General features: G+C 44.3%; 2 protein-coding genes across 2 annotated transcripts in view; one reads left to right on the top strand and one right to left on the bottom strand.

Moving 5' to 3' along the window:
* The window catches only part of med13a (mediator complex subunit 13a), a 70439-nt gene extending 60648 nt beyond the window's left edge, over positions 1-9791 (top strand). Inside the window, exons 23-30 of the mRNA XM_076275150.1 lie at positions 96-319; positions 615-757; positions 2137-2295; positions 3499-3684; positions 5971-6125; positions 6629-6793; positions 7878-7978; positions 8328-9791. Coding sequence (XP_076131265.1) covers positions 96-319; positions 615-757; positions 2137-2295; positions 3499-3684; positions 5971-6125; positions 6629-6793; positions 7878-7978; positions 8328-8460 — 1266 coding nt within the window. The 3' untranslated portion in view covers positions 8461-9791. The remainder of the gene's footprint in view (positions 1-95; positions 320-614; positions 758-2136; positions 2296-3498; positions 3685-5970; positions 6126-6628; positions 6794-7877; positions 7979-8327) is intronic.
* Positions 9792-10035: 244 nt separating this feature from the next.
* ercc6l (excision repair cross-complementation group 6-like) lies at positions 10036-16322 on the bottom strand. The gene is made up of 4 exons (XM_076274374.1): positions 16140-16322; positions 15389-15430; positions 13230-14961; positions 10036-12977 (listed from the first exon to the last, which is right to left on the bottom strand). The coding sequence occupies exons 1-4, from the start codon at positions 16208-16210 to the stop codon at positions 10980-10982; spliced, it is 3843 nt and encodes a 1280-aa protein (XP_076130489.1). The 5' UTR covers positions 16211-16322; the 3' UTR covers positions 10036-10979.
* Between the last annotated feature and the right edge of the window lie 361 nt (positions 16323-16683).

Genomic DNA, 16683 nt, shown 5'->3' with positions numbered 1-16683 from the left:
AGACCTCCAGCAGTTGATATGTGGTTACAGTTGCTGTGTTTATGTTGAGGTTGGGCTTGACCTGTGTCCTCTTGACCCCTTCCCTCCTGCGGCAGAGGCCAGAGTGCTTGCGGCTGTACACGCCGCCGTTCATCCTGGCGCCAGTGAAGGACAAACAGACGGAGCTGGGCGAGACGTTCGGTGAGGCCTCGCAGAAGTACAACGTGCTCTTCGTGGGCTACTGCCTGTCCCATGACCAGCGCTGGCTGCTTGCCACTTGCACCGACCAGTTCGGAGAGCTGCTGGAGACGTGCATCATCAGCATCGACGTGCCCAACAGGTGAGGTGTGTGTGTGTGTGTGTGTACACACACACACACACACACACACACACACACACACACACCTCTTAATCACAGACTTAATCTCATTAGACACTCTAGTTCTGGTTCTCATTATAGACAGTCTGGTTTCATACATTCATAATATGGACACAAATTCAGGATGTGTCTGTGTTTGAGATATAGCCATTGTAAACTGCTGTTGTGTTTTTGACTCCGTTATAGCCATTATGAGCTGCTGGTGATGTATTGTAAATTGACTTGTAATTGATATGTTGCTTGTGTGTGTTTTTAGGGCGAGGAGGAAAAAAGGCTCTGCCCGAAGAGTGGGCCTGCAAAAGCTGTGGGATTGGTGCTTGGGTTTGGTGCAGATGACATCAGTGCCCTGGAGAGTCGTGATTGGCCGCCTCGGGCGGATAGGACACGGCGAGTTAAGAGGTGAGCAGACACACCCACTGTGCGGCGATGCTCGTTATGCCACTCTCGCTCTCTCAAGTACGCCTCATTGCTGGAGACGGCGAGTAGAGCGTGTGAGGGTGTGTGTGTGTGTGCACTTCTAGTGCATTTCTCCCGCTTTTTTGCATCTTTACTGTGACTCACACAGGACTGGAAATGGTGTGTTCCGTCTTTTTTTTCCTCCTGGCCCTGCCTACGAGATCTCCCAAGCCACTGACGCATCAATAATACAGCGACAAAACATTACCTCGGCGTAATAACATAATTCCCCCCCAGTGAGGCAGGCAGGCAGGCAGGCATCACTCGACTACTCGCTACTGCACTCCCACTGATGGAGTTGTTTGTGTCGTTTCGTGATCTGTTCTGTTTGGCACCACGCAGTAATCGCATGTTTTGGGCCCGCGCCGAGGCTGGCTAGGGGAACGTGGCGTCTTCGTCTGTGATGTAGACGGTTATTTACTCGACTATTATCCCGCGAGCGCAGCTTTGTTTGGCTCTGTGTTTTTCATGGCCTGCCAGAGCTTGTCATGTGAACCGTTTAGAAACCAATACAGAGATAATGGTCTCTTTGACATGTGTAGCCATTTTGGAGAAAAACAAGTTATGTAGCAATTACTAGCTTCATACTTTTGGAGTTTGGCTACTCTGATCAGTCTCATTTATTGGCACTACAGCCATCCTTTTTTTGCCCCTTATGTTTTTAATTTACCAAATTTAATCATTACATTACTTCAAGCATTCTAGCCGGTAGTCAGATAAAGGGGGTTAAGTGGCTGTTTTGTAACGCAAAATAATGTATACCGGATGTTTCATAATGAACAGAAGAACAAGTGGCACTCTAGGCGGGGGAGTCACCATGTCAGCATGTGCATGCGTCATCAGTTGAGCTATAACAGCACATAAGCCTGTAGCTAGTGAGTTGAAGCTAAGCACGGTGGTCTACTGCTTGACGCTGTCTGTTGTATTAATCCCATCCTTCTCCCCTTTCTCTCTTCCCTCTCTCCTCTTGCCCTCCGTTCCCCATCACCTTTACCCTGTAACTCTTCTGTTCCCTGCACCCCCTCCCCATTCTCTTCCCTCCTATACCCTCACCACCCCCTCCTCCTTTCTCTCTCTCACTCTCTCCTCTTGCCCTCCGTTCCCTATCACCGTTACCCTGTAACTCTTCTGTTCCCTGCACCCCCTCCCCATTCTCTTCCCTCCTATACCCTCACCACCCCCTCCTCCTTTCTCTCTCTCACTCTCTCGTGCTTCCTGCCCCCCTATCCCATGTGCCTCCCCTGTTCCTCTCTCTTTTTCTCTTTTCTGCACTCTCACTATCTCTCCCTTCTCTCTCTGTCGTTCTCTCTCTCTCTCCTCAGACTGGAGTATTCTGCTGAGCAGAAGGAATCTGCAGTCTCTAAGCCGCCGGCTGAAGGACATGTGCAGGATGTGTGGCATCTCTGCCGCCGACACACCCAGCATCCTCAGCGCCTGCCTCGTTGCCTTGGAGCCCCAGGGCTCTTTTGTCATCATGCCAGGTAATACAGCTTTCCTTGTGCGTGTGTGCGTGTGTGCGTGAGTGCGTGTGTGCGTGAGTGCGTGAGTGCGTGTGTGTGTGTGCGTGTGTGTGTGTGCGTGTGTGTGTGTGTGTTGAAGTGCCAGTGTTTGTGTCCGTGTGAGTGATGGATGGCAGCAGCATATCATAATGCATGTAACTGCTGTCCCTATCAGATCCACTGCAGCCAGACCAGTGTTGAGGCCAGCCATAAAACACCTTTTGAGGACCACATTGATTTTTCAGATGATGGGATGCTGTTGAAGATCAATGGGTTTATTTTGAGAAGTGATGAAAAGTTGTCAGACTGTGTGTGTGTGTGCGCGTGTGCATGCGTGTGTGTGTGTGTGTGTGTGTGTGTGTGAGAAAGCGAGGGTGTCTGTTTGTGCATGCGGGCGTGCGTACTTTCCTACCATTCAGATATAGCAGATTTTTCTTTAGTTGTGGGAACGCATTTGTACATAGGTGCAACAACGGGTCGATGAGGCCAGGGCTCCAGCCCACAGATTTATTTTTCATACGGACATTTAGACAGTAACGGTCCACGGACACCATGCGTAGTTGACAGGAATGTGGAGGAGATACAGAGGCCCTGTGACCCTGACTGCCTCATGATTAACAGGTCGGATTCGGAGAGGTTGGAATTGTCCATGGTAATAGCATGATACTAACGCAGGTGTAATAAAAAAAAAAAACTTTTAGCTATTTGTATTTCTTTGTTAATGCTTTGGTGGTTTAGGTGTCAATGAAATTGCTGTTTTAGCTATAGCAGATTAGACAATGTGCTTGTAGGGCATCCCTAACCAAAAATCTCTCTCTGTCTCTCTCTCTCTCTCTCTCTCTCTCTCTCTCTCTCTCTCTCTCTCTCTCTCTCTCTCTCTCTCTCTCTCTCTCTTTCTTTCTTTCTTTCTTTCTTTCTTTCTTTCTTTCTTTCTTTCTTTCTTTCTTTCTTTCTTTCTTTCTTTCTTTCTTTCTTTCTTTCTTTCTCTCTCTCTCTCTCTCTTCTCTCTCTCTCTCTCTCTCTCTCTCTCTCTCTCTCTCTCTCTCTCTCTCTCTCTCTCTCTCTCTCTCTCTCTCTCTCTCTCTCTCTCTCTCTCTCTCTCTTCTTTCTTTCTTTCTTTCTTTCTTTCTTTCTTTCTTTCTTTCTTTTTCTTTCTTTCTCTCTCCCTCCCCCTGCGCCTTTCAGACTCGGTGTCGACGGGTTCGGTGTTTGGCCGCAGCACCACCCTGAACATGCAGACGTCCCAGCTGAGCACCCCTCAGGACACGTCCTGCACGCACATCCTGGTGTTCCCCACCTCTGCCTTCGTCCAGGTGGCCACCTCCAACTACACCACTGAGAACATCGACATTGCCTTCAACCCCATCAACGGTGAGGCCACTCGCCTCTACCAACCTACCCCTCTCCCTGTGTCTTAAGTTCTCACCTTTAGAGGGTTCTTCTAGAAGATTCTTTATTCATTATAGACCTCAGTTTCTAGCCTTCCTAGAAGGTTCTTCCATACATGTGGACTTGAGTCACATGACTTGGACTCGAGTCAGACTTGAGTCGTGATTTTAATGACTTCAGACTCGACTTGATAAAATTAGGCATGACTTGCGACTCGACTTGGACTTGAATACTATTCACTCGAGACTTGACTTGGACTTTGCCTCTTTGACTTGTAATGACTTGACATGTCTCGAGTCAAAAAATAAATTTCCTGATCGTGGACCAGTTACCCCAGAGATGCTTTCACTTCCGCGACGAAAAAAACAAAACACATAGTGGACACAAATAGGCAGAGCACAGTGATTAGTGCTGCTGTTACCACCACACGCATCACGCACTGTGTGTAGGGCACCAAGAGACAGAGCACAGTGATCAGTGCTGTTACCACCACACGCATCACACACTGTGTGTAGGGCACCAAGAGACAGAGGAAGGACCAATATTAAATAAAGATTATAGCTTTACTGCAAACCGATTTGCATTCTTGTTAGACAACGTTTACAATGTCAAAATGCACCAACAGCATGTTACATAAAGATGATACTTTTCGGGTCCTCTCCATTAAGATCCAACTTATGCTAGCCTACTCCATTTAATTGAGAATGCGTTTCAGCGCGCGCACGGAAGGGAGAGAAAACAAGTGGCAGGTTCCAGATGGCTTCATTGTTGATGATGATTGATATGTCCTTTTTAATATAAGAAACGTATAAAGGGAAATCATGAAGGAAACAAAGACGAGATTAGAGGAAATTGCGGATTTATCTGGTTCTCACTAGGCTACTGTTATAAACTGTGAGAGCCAGGGCACTTTGACATAAGCTGCGCTCACTGTGATTTGGAAAATGGACAAGAATATGAAGAGTTGTCTTTGCCTTTGTGTAATGGAACTGGTGAGTCTTGAAGTCTTCAATAATTCGTTTACATGAAGCACATGATATTATGCCGATTGAAACGCATTCCACGTAGCTAGGTGGCTACTGGCTATCAAGCTCATAATTCACTTTTAATTGCAAACAGAAAATGTCTAGCAAGCATCGTGTCATTACATGCTTTTATTTCCAAAGGAATGAAAGCTGTTTGTGCCAACTTAATATCATGCTTATCATTGTTAATATTGTGCTATACATGTGGCACAAACAATGTTAGAGTTTGTGGACTAGCTCTGGCCATAGCTATATTTGAATGGAGCTGGTAAAAAAGATCATTAGGAGAACGTGTGGACAGTGGCACACAATGGGCTTAAAGTGACAGTGCACCATTTACAAACGAGTTAAACAGCATCACATGTGTAGTATTTAAGAAATGAATACTTTAAAACAAAATTACTGTGTCATTATTATCATTTAAATAATATAGAAGTGTTTTACTTTTACCTTTGTGGTTACTCAGTAATTTTGTGATTTATGCTGTATTTAATATGCCATATAAGAAGCTTAATCTTTAGGGAGAAAATTTACTTTTTAACCGCAATTAATCGAGATTTATTCATTTCAAAATATGAGATTAAATCGTTTGACAACCCTAACAAAAACGTAAAATATTTAACCGCAGCAATTTACTAATTTAGCAGGCAAATCTGTGGCCTAGCACAGTGAAATGCCATCAGTCAAATTATTACTCATCCTTACAGTGGACGCTGCAATTTGGAAAAACAATATATATTTGCTGCTGTGCTGAGTGTCTTATAGCTATCTTTCGTACAGATTACTCAGGTATGCTCATGCGTATATTTCACAGGTATGCGTATGCATATATCATAAAAGCTTTCAAGACAGAACCATTGAACATATTTTAATCTGTATTTATAAAAAAAAATACTGTAGATTAGATTGATGTGTTAAAATTATGATCGATAGTCTAATAATGGCATTATTAAGTGAAGAGTACCTGATGACTTGTTCAGGACTTGAAAAAGATTGGGACTTGGACTTGGATTCGACTTGCCCTTCTCTGTATTTACTTGGGACTTGACTTGGACTTGACTGCTAAGACTTGGGACTTACTTGTGACTTGCCAAACAGTGACTTGGTCCCACCTCTGGGTTCTTCTTTCTAGAACCTTCTCTCTAGGTTTTTCCCAGAAGTTTCTTTATTCGCTGCAGCCTTCGCCTAACCTAAACTCTCGCCTCTTCCTCTTGTCTTTCTTTCTGAAACATGGTTTCCTCAGATGGATCAGACGCAATAGGTGGCATCTTTGACCTCCTGGAACAGGAGAATGAAATGGTGGACCCCGACATCATCAACATCCTCCCAGCCTCCCCCACCACCTCGCCGGTGCACTCGCCAGGATCTCATTACCACCACGGAGGAGACGGCAGCAAGGTAGGCCCACTGCACTATGCTACATGGATGAAGTCTTGGGCTTATATTCATTAAGTGGCCATACCGTGCATGTGAAGTTTTTCCACTCATGATGAATACATCAATTCATTGAAATAATGATACATGTTTTTGGCCATATGGACATGGTTAACATGATTCCTATAGTCATCAATAAAATCATGGATGGTAAGAAATGAATCACAAAGTTTAACAGGATTTCTCAGATGGACAGGATATGCTACGTAATCCAAAATTCCAGGGCATTATAAGTCTCTGGGCAGATGAGATCTCTTTTGGCCTTAGAACTCCTAAATTCAGTGCTAAAGAATGTTATGAGGCAAGAATAATGAATGATAGTGATGTCTGCCATTGTAGATTTATGACAACCATGCGACTGTGCAGACATTGTTATTGCAACAGCATAAAGTTTCTTTTTCCCCCTCAATGCGAGCTGCTTTATTGTGCCAGTGTTTTGATCCATTTCTTCCTGCATCTTCTTCTAGGGCCAGAGCACCGATCGCATGGAGTCTCATGAGGAGACCCCCAACATCCTCCAGCAGCCCCTGGCTCTCGGCTACTTTGTGTCCACGGCTAAAGCGGGCCCACTGCCCGACTGGTTTTGGTCGGCCTGCCCGCAAGCCCAGAACCAGTGCCCTCTCTTTCTCAAGGTGAGCCCCCCCCCCCACAACTCTGGTGCCCAGTGGTTTGCACCTCTCCAGTATTTCAGCTGCCATTAGGTTAATGTCAGCCAGGGCGGACACAACATTCTGACAGGTACAAGGCCTAAATCAAAAGGTGTAGGTTGATGAATTTTAAAAATATATGCAGTGATAAAATATTAAATGGAAAACGTTACTGTATAATAGAATCCATCTTGTGATCTCCAGTAGCATGTGAGTTTGGGCATTATTTTAGAGCAGCAGTGTGAGCTTTGTTAGGGGGATGTTTATTAAAGGCAGACTCTGGAGTCCCCTGGTGTCCCCTGGTCTCACAGCGCACGCTGTGCCTGAAGTGATTTGTCTGGGTGCAGTCAGTAACGGACCTTGCGTTTATTGGGCCAGTTTCCGTGACAACTTCTCATCATACCTGTCCCGACTCACGTGACTTCATGCATTATTGAACAGGCCGCCCGGTAGGGGAGGACTTAAATAATTTAGCTCTGCTCTCTGATTGGCTCCAATGTACAGTCTGGAGAGGAAGGAGACTCCGATTGTGATGGCATGTGGCGAGAAGCGCTGGCCCCCGTGTTATGAGTCAGATTGGCGCATGAGGATCCCAGGGTCCTTTGCTGAAGTGCCTAGCCCTGCATATAACCCCACTGCCTGCCAGTCCGCGTCTTCAGATTTACAGCTGGTCTGGTTACACTTAGCCACAAATCTCTAGTGATGTGTTCTTGGCCCGTTTGAAGGAGACGGGTTGCATTTTGCCCATCGACTCCTTTGGCAAGCATGTGGTTTGGAATATTGAACCTGGGAATGGTTTCAAGTATCTCATCACTGCACTATTTCCTTTTGCCTGGATCACATGATGGATGTTTCTAAATTCACAAAACATGCCCAATTCCCCCAAAAGTATAGGCTTGTTTTTTTTTTTTTTTCTGAACCGATGACTTGGATGTGTTTTTTTTTTTTTTTTTTAACTAGTTGATACATTTGTGGCAATGCTGTTGGTGTGGTTTGGTTGTACACCAGTGGGGTGCTGTTGGTAAGTGTTTTTGAGAAAATGAAAAACATTTACTCTCTTTCTCCCCAGGCCTCTCTACATATTCATGTATCCTCAGTGCAGTCAGATGAGCTGCTCCACAGCAAACACTCTCACCCTCTCGACTCCAATCAGACCTCAGACGTACTCAGGTAACCACATACTACCTACACACCACATGCTGCCTTGTTGACATGAAGACTGTGTGTTTCCAGTTTTACATTTGGGAACTTAGTCACTCATTTAAAAAACTAAAACAATTAAAGACTTAAAAAGGCAACAATTTGTTAATTTCTAAGGAACTGCACCTGGTGTGTTAAGGTTTATACTATGTATGTATTATTTAATTATGTATGTCAATACATCTTTTTGTTCTTGTCTAGATAATTGTATCTATATGTAAATATGTATGCCTTACATATTAGTTACCTTACATTGATTTGTGAAAAGTGATTTGTCCTCATAATAACGTGACATTTCCCTCTGTTTTCCCCATCTCAGATTTGTGCTGGAGCAGTACAATGCCCTCTCCTGGCTGACCTGTGACCCTGCCACACAGGACCGCCGCTCCTGTCTGCCCATCCACTTTGTGGTGCTCAACCAGATGTACAACTTCATCATGAACTTGTTGTGAAGCGTTACAAAGGCTGTGAAACAGCCGAGCAGGATTTTTGTTTTGTTTGTTTTTTTTTGTTTTTTTTAACCAGTTGGGAACGAAGAGACCATCAGTGGAGGGGCGTGGGAGGGTATGGAGATGCACCCTGAAGAGGAGATGTAGCGTGTGCAGGTGCAGATGTGCTCTGGATTTTTCTATAATCGAAGATGATGGCTCAGGAGATGTGAACAAGAACGAGGGTTCCTGTTGGCTGGCTGTGACCCAGGATTATGCCTGTGGAGCAGCCTCCCCCTTTTGATGTCAAGGACACTCTTATGTAAAGAAAAAAACAAAATGCTCTCAGCAAGAGGGAAAGAAGGAGTCAGCGGGAAAACGGAAAGATGTGGTTTTGGGAGTAAAGAAGCTCGGCCACATGACACGAGATGAAGAACAACAGTGTGATTTTCTGCCGTTGGTGTGTTCATCATTGTAATCTGACCTGTTTTTAAAGACTCCCTACAATGAATGGAAATGAAATTGATTGTTGGTGATGGTGATGCTAGCAACACTGAGCATATTCATCACGGCTACCCGCAGGTGCTTTGACATCAGAATCAGCCGGTTCGTGTCGGAAATGTGTCTGTAAATTATTGGAAGCAAAGGGACATTTCAATCTAAAAGGAAACCATGGGTTTTCAACTCCCTGAAGTTCCCTGTTTGAATACCTGCATTGTTCTTATTTATTGTTTCTAAATGTATAATTTGTTTTATTTCTTAACTTCTTTTATATATGAAATGTTCTAGAAGGTTTATATTGCCTTCCTGCTTTAAAGCAATTGGTCTAAAATGCGTTATTGTCTTAATTAAAAAAAAATACAAACACACAAAAACAACAAAAAATATAATGAAGTTCCAGTAGGTTGCTTTTAGAATATTATTTTTTGTAAGGGAGACAGAATATTTGTATTGTCACATTGTACAGAAGAAATAGGTTGGGGTTGGGTGGGGAAAATACGTCCATGCCTCGGTGTGAGAGCTGGGGGGTGTGGGGCAAGGAGGCTGAATTGCAGCTAAGCTGTTGCTGAGGAGGGCATGTACAGCAATGATTTCACTGTGTTAAAAATAAAGAGGTACATTGTCGTATATAGTATTTTATACAACACATTTAGACCCAGAAAAAATGGCAATATATAAATAATTATATTTGAATTTCGTGCCAGACATGGGTGGTGCGGCTTCTGTTTTAGGAATAAAGTGCGTCAACTCGATTGAACCCTGTGCTTGTTTTTCTTGGGACGGGCAAGTGGGTTTGGAGTTCTCCCTTCCAGCTGATGCCAGATCTCTCTCGGCTATGATGGATGGATGGAGGGGTTGAGCTGTACGGAAAGTGAGCGTGGCCTACAGATTCCGTGTTTTAATGGTCAACTTCACCTCCCTGCCCTCATCACCTACTGCCCACACTTGTTAAAGGAATGGCAGCAAACATGAAGACAAGTCTTTATATTGCTTTACTGCAAAACATCATTGTGCATTGTAAATAAACTTTGGAGCCAGATTATGAGTGCTTGCAGAATATATGCAGTGTTTGTGCACAGAGAAAGATCAACTATGGTCTGTATCTTATACAGGTTTATTCTGAACAGAGTGAGTTGAAATAAGCCTCTGACTCCTCATACCATTTGCTCACATTGAGAACATAGAACATACTCTTACAATTCAAAGATGCTTTTTGGCTAGTTAGCAAAATGTAAAGTTACACAACCCTTCACCAAGGACTGACAAAAGCTGATGCTATATAGCCTTATATGTAAGCAATATAATGAGAATCTCAATGCAAACTACAGATGTGCGATTATATTGACAGCTCATAGGAATGTGCTATTTTACTGCTCTGGATGATAGTCACTGATGAGAAATCTGACAGCTACTTGGCTGTAAATCGTAAATACAACGAACAAATTAAAAATAAACGTAGGGCTGCATAGTTCAGATATTCACATCTCAGTGAGCAAAGGCACTTAGCCACGGTACAAATGAGTTCTATACTTCAGTATCAATTCATAGTATAATATAATGCTTTAAATATGAATTGTCATGAATCATCTTATACATGTACTCAAGTCTATTTCTTACAGCTAATTGATGTGTAATCAATTATTTTTGTTGTGTACACACATACATTTTTGTTTGCCGCCACAGTCCCCCCCCTCCCCTCCCCTCATTTCCCCCCCTCTAAGTTAAGTAAGGTTTCGGTTATCTTAGCCCTAACAATGAGTAAGTCACCCAAGAACTTTGTTTGAAATGAGTCACTTTTAGAAAATTCCACTCTGCTATTCTGACCCATCTGAACTGCATATAACCTTAACACATGCTATCAATGCAAAACAAGTTATTTATTAAGAACAAATAATGAAAATTGAACAAGTTTTCAAACAGGACAGTACACATTGGATGTAGACATTTAGGATGGTAGTGGTATTTTTCACCTGCTCTAATGATCATACAATCACCCTGACTGATCTAGGGTGCAGAACATGTCATTCTCCTGATCATACAAATCACCCTGACTGATCTAGGGTGCCGAACATGTCATTCTCCTGATCACTGTCAGCTATCTCTTCACTCGACTCATCCTCGTCCATGAGAATGTCCTCAAATTTCTCCATCAGATTATCTACAAGAGACCGCCTTGATGCAACCGATGAGACTGAGCGATCTCCAACCCCTGACACAGACATAAGGCTACTGGTGAAATGAAAATTCTCTCTCTCGTCGTCATCATCATCATCATCATCATCATCGACATCCCCACTATCTCCCTCTTCCCCCTCCTCTTCCTCACTGCTGTAAGAGACGATGGCTCTCTTTTTCTTAGTAATAATGACACTGTCTTCATTGTCATGTATCAGCTGGTCCTCCATGAGGGCAGACATGTTGACGTTGTCATCCCCAGAGATAATCCCATTAGAGTCAGTCAGCCTGGAATTTCCTGGGGTGGAGGATGTGTAACTGGCTGTTTTTGAAGATTGCCTGTCCATACTTTCCCCCTCCTCTTCCTCCTCCTCGCTGCTGTACGTCAGAAAGACACTTTTGTTCTCGCCCGAGCTGATGTCAGCTTCCTCCTGGCTTTCCAGCTTGTCTTCGCCAGGTTCAGACGTGTCTGGTCCGTTACTCGTCTCATCCAAGCGGGAATTTCCTCGCGAAGAGACACTGTCTGCTTTTGACCTCTCCCCTTCTTCCTCGTCATCTCCCTCCTCGTCGCTGCTGAGGATGACAAAACCCCTTTTCTTGTTTGTAACAATGTCGTCTTCCTCATCACTTAACAGCTGGTATTCCACGCCACCTGATCTATCAGGCTTGTCATTCATGTCAGACAACCTGGATTTTCCCAGCGACGAGAGATTTCCTGTTTCGTCTGCTCTGACAGACCCCTCATCTTCTCCATCATCATCTCCCTCATCATCACTGGAATTGATAACAAATGCCTTTTTCCTCCTTGTAACAACATGGTCCTCCTCCTCACCCATCAGCTGGTCTTCCTCCATGTACATGTCCGCCTCATCATTGACTGTGATGATGTCTCTTTCCTGCTCACGGTATGCAAGAGAGGCTCTTTTGCTCTCTGCAAAACTGACGTTCTCCTCATCCTCAACAACCAGGTGGTTTTCTGTGAAATCAGTGGACATATTCGCTTCATCATTCACAGACGTTATGGTATCGCCTTTAGCCAAGCTGGAATTTCCTTCAAAGGACTTGTTTATTACTAAGGACTTTCTTCCACCAGCCCCATAGTCTTCCTCAACGCCATTAGTATAAAAGTTCTGTTCCTGCTTGATAACCACATGGTTTTTTATTTGTCCAGTGGACACATTTGTCTCGTCATCATCCAAACATATGACGTCATTGTCATAACCCATTGTGGAGTTTCTCTTGAGTGACTCCATCTCCTCTGTTTGTGAGGAATCCAGTTCAAGCTCGACTTCATTTGCAACAGGGAGGTCAGGGGATTCAGTAGGTTCATCCAAAACAATGACTGGTTCTTCGTCTGTGAACTCAGAGGCTGTGACCTCTTCTTTAACAGACTGAAACGTGGGGGACTGATCCAGATCCTCGTATCTTTGTTTGCCAGAGTTCTGACGTCCTCTCCTGACGGACTGCTGCAGGGACCTCGGCTCTGTGTGCTGCAGCTCAAAGTCCTTCAGGTCCTTTTGGATCTGAGACTCGACCTTCATCAGATTCTCAGCGGTCAGCACTCGCTTCTCAATGTACTCGTGAGCCTCGTGGTCCTCCACATCATCCTCGGTTGGCTGTACACAGAACAGGAGGTCGTGGTGGGAGACGCCGAACATGTTTTTGGTGTACAGGTAGGCGATGTGCTCCATCAGGTCGGGGTCTGCGCTCTGCTGCTTGGAGTGAAGCTCCTCCAGCTGCAGCTGGGTGGTGGACGTGCGAGTGTCCTCAAGTTTGAAGAGTTCCTTCAGGTCCTGCTTGGTGAAGTAACGGAAGGGGTTCTTGTTGTCTCCTGTAGTCTGTCGGATCAAGGAGTCTTTGAAGACCTGAAGACACACAGGAGAAGTAATTTACGAATACAAATATGAATAACTAATTAGTTATTAGCATCTGTTACATCTCAGGTTGCTTTTCATGTAGATAATGTACATTTGCTATGTTAAGCACCACACATGATGTACTTAATTTACTTAATTTGTCATCATTTGAGCAATGGGGTTACTTGCATCTAGCAATTATGCAAACAAAACAGAAGACAACTTTATGTAGCAAATGCCTGCACACACAAACCATCTCACCTGTCGGCGGTAGATCTTCTCTTCCACGGTGCCACAGGTGATGAGTCTGTACACAATTACATTACGCGTTTGTCCAATCCTGTAGGCACGGTCCACAGCCTGGGAATCAGTGGCAGGGTTCCAACTGGGGTCAAAGATCACCACGCGGTTGGCGCTTGTTAGAGTGAGTCCGACGCCACCCACTTGTGTAGTCAAGAGGAAGACTGAGACGCTCGGGTCATTCTGAAAGCGTCCAATGCGCTTCTCTCTCTCAGAGAGATCGGTCACCGTGCCATCTATTCTCACTATCTTGAACCCTCTGTTTTTCAAAATGCGCTGTATGATGTTCAGCATCTTAACAGACCGGGAGAACACTAATGTGCGGTTCCCTTCTTCCCTGAGGCGCTCTAGTAACTCAATGAGGAACCCCAGCTTGCCTGACTCAGAGATTAGGGTCTCGTCTGAGACGCGATCGATACTGCTGGCTCCGCTGCTGTTCTCGATGTCAGGCAAAGCGTGGTCTTGTCCGCCCAGCAGACCGAGTTCACTTGCGGCTTTGTCTGAGAGAAGCCTTGGATGATCACAGAGCTTCTTAATAATGGTCAGCTCAGCCAGGGGGCTGCGTGTAGCCATCAGCACCTCCTTAATGTGATCCAGAGAGATAAACATCCTGTAGATTTGCTCTTGAACTGGACTCAGGTACGTCCACACAATCAGGTCATTTTTCTCGGGGAGCGAAGGCACCTCTAAGCCTCCATCGCCAGTAGGTGTCGGCTGGTCGTCTACCTCTGAAGATTTTTGATCATTGTTGTCATTCTTCATTACCTCTGCTTTGGTTCTCCGCATGAAGTAAGGGCTGATGATCTCCATGAGGTTCTCAGACATCTTGAAACCGAGCACCTTTTCGCCAGGGGTGGCATCTTTCTCACGTGCCCGAGTAATAGGATTTTCATATTGCGTCTTGAAGGTTTTATACGTTCCCAGGAGTGACCCCTGGCAGGCGAAGTCAAACAGCGCCCACATCTCTCGCAGATTGTTCTGCACAGGTGTTCCAGTTAGCAGCACGCGATGCTTGGCTAGGACGGCATTCACGCTTTTGGCCGTTTTTGTCGATGTGGTTTTGATCTTGTGTGCCTCATCTAGGATGACATAGTCCCAGAAAAACTCCCTCCCATCAATGGAGCTCAAGAGCTCCCAGTTGTTCATCACCATCTGATAGGAGGTGATGAGAACGCCACCTTTGACTTGGACCTTTCTCAGATTCTTGCTGCGGATGGCTTTGCTTGTTCCATGGAACTCTCTCACCCTCATCCCTGGCACCCATTTCTGGAACTCCCGCACCCAGTTGGTGATGAGGGTGGTTGGCATCACCAGCAGGCAGTTCTGCAGCAGCTCAGAGTCATACATGCCACACAGGAAGGAGATCACCTGGATAGTTTTGCCCAAACCCATGTCGTCCGCCAGAACTCCACCCGTCTTTCCATCCCTATGGAGACCATATAAGAAGGCCACTCCTTGTTTCTGGTGATCATATAGATTATCATAAATCCTTTTGTTGAGCATCAAGCCACTGTTGTTGACTTCTATGAACTCATCATCGTCATCTGAGGACTGCGCATCCATCTGATTGATGAACTCCTGCAGCTTCTGTATTCGGCCCTTAATCTTCTCATCTGGGTAGTGTTTGTAGGCCTCTTTCAAAATCTCCAGGGATTTTGTAGGGTTTCCCTGCTTAAAAGCCTCTTTTGCTTTCCTGAGGTAAACAAAAAATTAAATAAATTAAAAATTACGCATCTGCATCTGTAAATACACATCTGTAATATTTTGATCTGAATAATAACTAAAACTGCTTGTCCACTAGCATGAAAAGATTTATTTGATGTCATGTCATTTCCCACCTACTTTGCACACAAATGGGCTTTTCAGCCTGTCTCCATAATGTAGACAGTCATCAGCCACTCATCAGTGACAAACTTCTTGATAGGTCAGATTCATAAAAATACCTTAAAGTGACTATTGAGCATAATATGTTAATTGGTTGATGCATCACCACAGTTGGTAATGTTGATGACCCACCCACTAATCAAATTGTGCTTAAATACCAGAGGTGGAGAAATGAAGTGCTACACAGCTCATTTACCAGAAAAAAGGAACTTTGAAAACACTTTTATATACTGTACCTGGTGTATGTGTCAAGATCCACTGTGGCAATGGACATGGACCTGAAAAATGGGCATAACATGTTTTAGTGTCAAAAGCTTGCCCGCCTAAATTAAAACACCTTATTTGGTTAACCCATTTTTTTTTAAGTTATACATGATGCATCCCAGCACAGGGTATATGATGTTTTCTATCACCAGTAATTATAAGGTTAACTGGATATCTGTTATGCTACTTAATTCTACCACGTAGGCTAACTGTCAACCAAACATCGCAGATTAAGTTTTCATTAGCAATAACAACGTCACACATGTGGCTGTTTCACATGTATTCCCGATTATGTTCACCGGAGGGACGAATTCTGACATAACAGACAGTAGACCATCGTTGCTGCAAGTCATGAAACTGAGTTCCAACACTTCACCAGACTTTTGTAGGCTATTGTTTACCATTAAGGTGATCGGAATGGACTCAATAATAGCTACAATTATGGGAACTCTACATCACACCAGAGGTAGAAAGGCTAGCTAGAGTAGCCTAACTCAAGAATAACGTCAAAGATAGGCCTAACACTTGTCTAGCAGGAATGAAATGCTAGCAATGTAACGTTATCCAGCAGCTCGCCAAACCTGCATCTCACAGTTAGCTAACGTCAACTAATTTTAATCAACTGTACATCAGAGTGTTAGGTGTTAGTGTTAGGCCTACATCTTGCCGAGCGAGTTCACCGTGATGCAACTAACGTTATAACCGGTACAAAGACAGACTTACTTCGAGAACTTATTTGAAATGTCCTGAAGAACATCTACTTCAGATCTTCTGTCCTCCGGAGAATCATCCATATTTACAGCTGCCTTAAAACTCGACCAGCTTGCAAAACACCGTAAAGGTTAAGATAGAGTACAGAAAACTCGCACACATACAAAAGCAAATTCGTACTGCAACACTTTGTTTGAAAAATGGGTGTAAAACCACCGCCAATTCGACAACCAATCAGAGTATTGGATTGAAATGCGTATATCCGGTGTGGGTGTTTGACACTTTGTAGGCTTAATGTGTTTCTTAAACAAACGAAACAAAAGGACCAGGATGTATGTGCGACATAGCTTCTTCTTAAGTGGTATGGTATGCATAATGTGCATGGGTCGAAAAGTGAGAATTGTTAGGGAATTTCAAGAATCCATTTAGAGACTTCGGACTCTGCTACAACTCTGCTACTACAATTCCTTCTTCCGCATTCGGATAGGCTAAAGTCCAGTCACAGTGCCACCTGTGAGCATGGAATTTTAAATTCAGCCTTGAACATTACAGTTTT

The sequence above is a fragment of the Alosa pseudoharengus genome, unplaced genomic scaffold (assembly GCF_046254945.1).
Source record: "Alosa pseudoharengus isolate Yale_2024_CS ecotype anadromous, Long Island Sound unplaced genomic scaffold, YU_APseudo_1.1 YU_APseudo_1.1_scf_8, whole genome shotgun sequence".
Classification (NCBI taxonomy): Eukaryota; Metazoa; Chordata; class Actinopteri; order Clupeiformes; family Clupeidae; genus Alosa; species Alosa pseudoharengus.
This window is presented reverse-complemented; position numbering and strand designations above follow the sequence as displayed.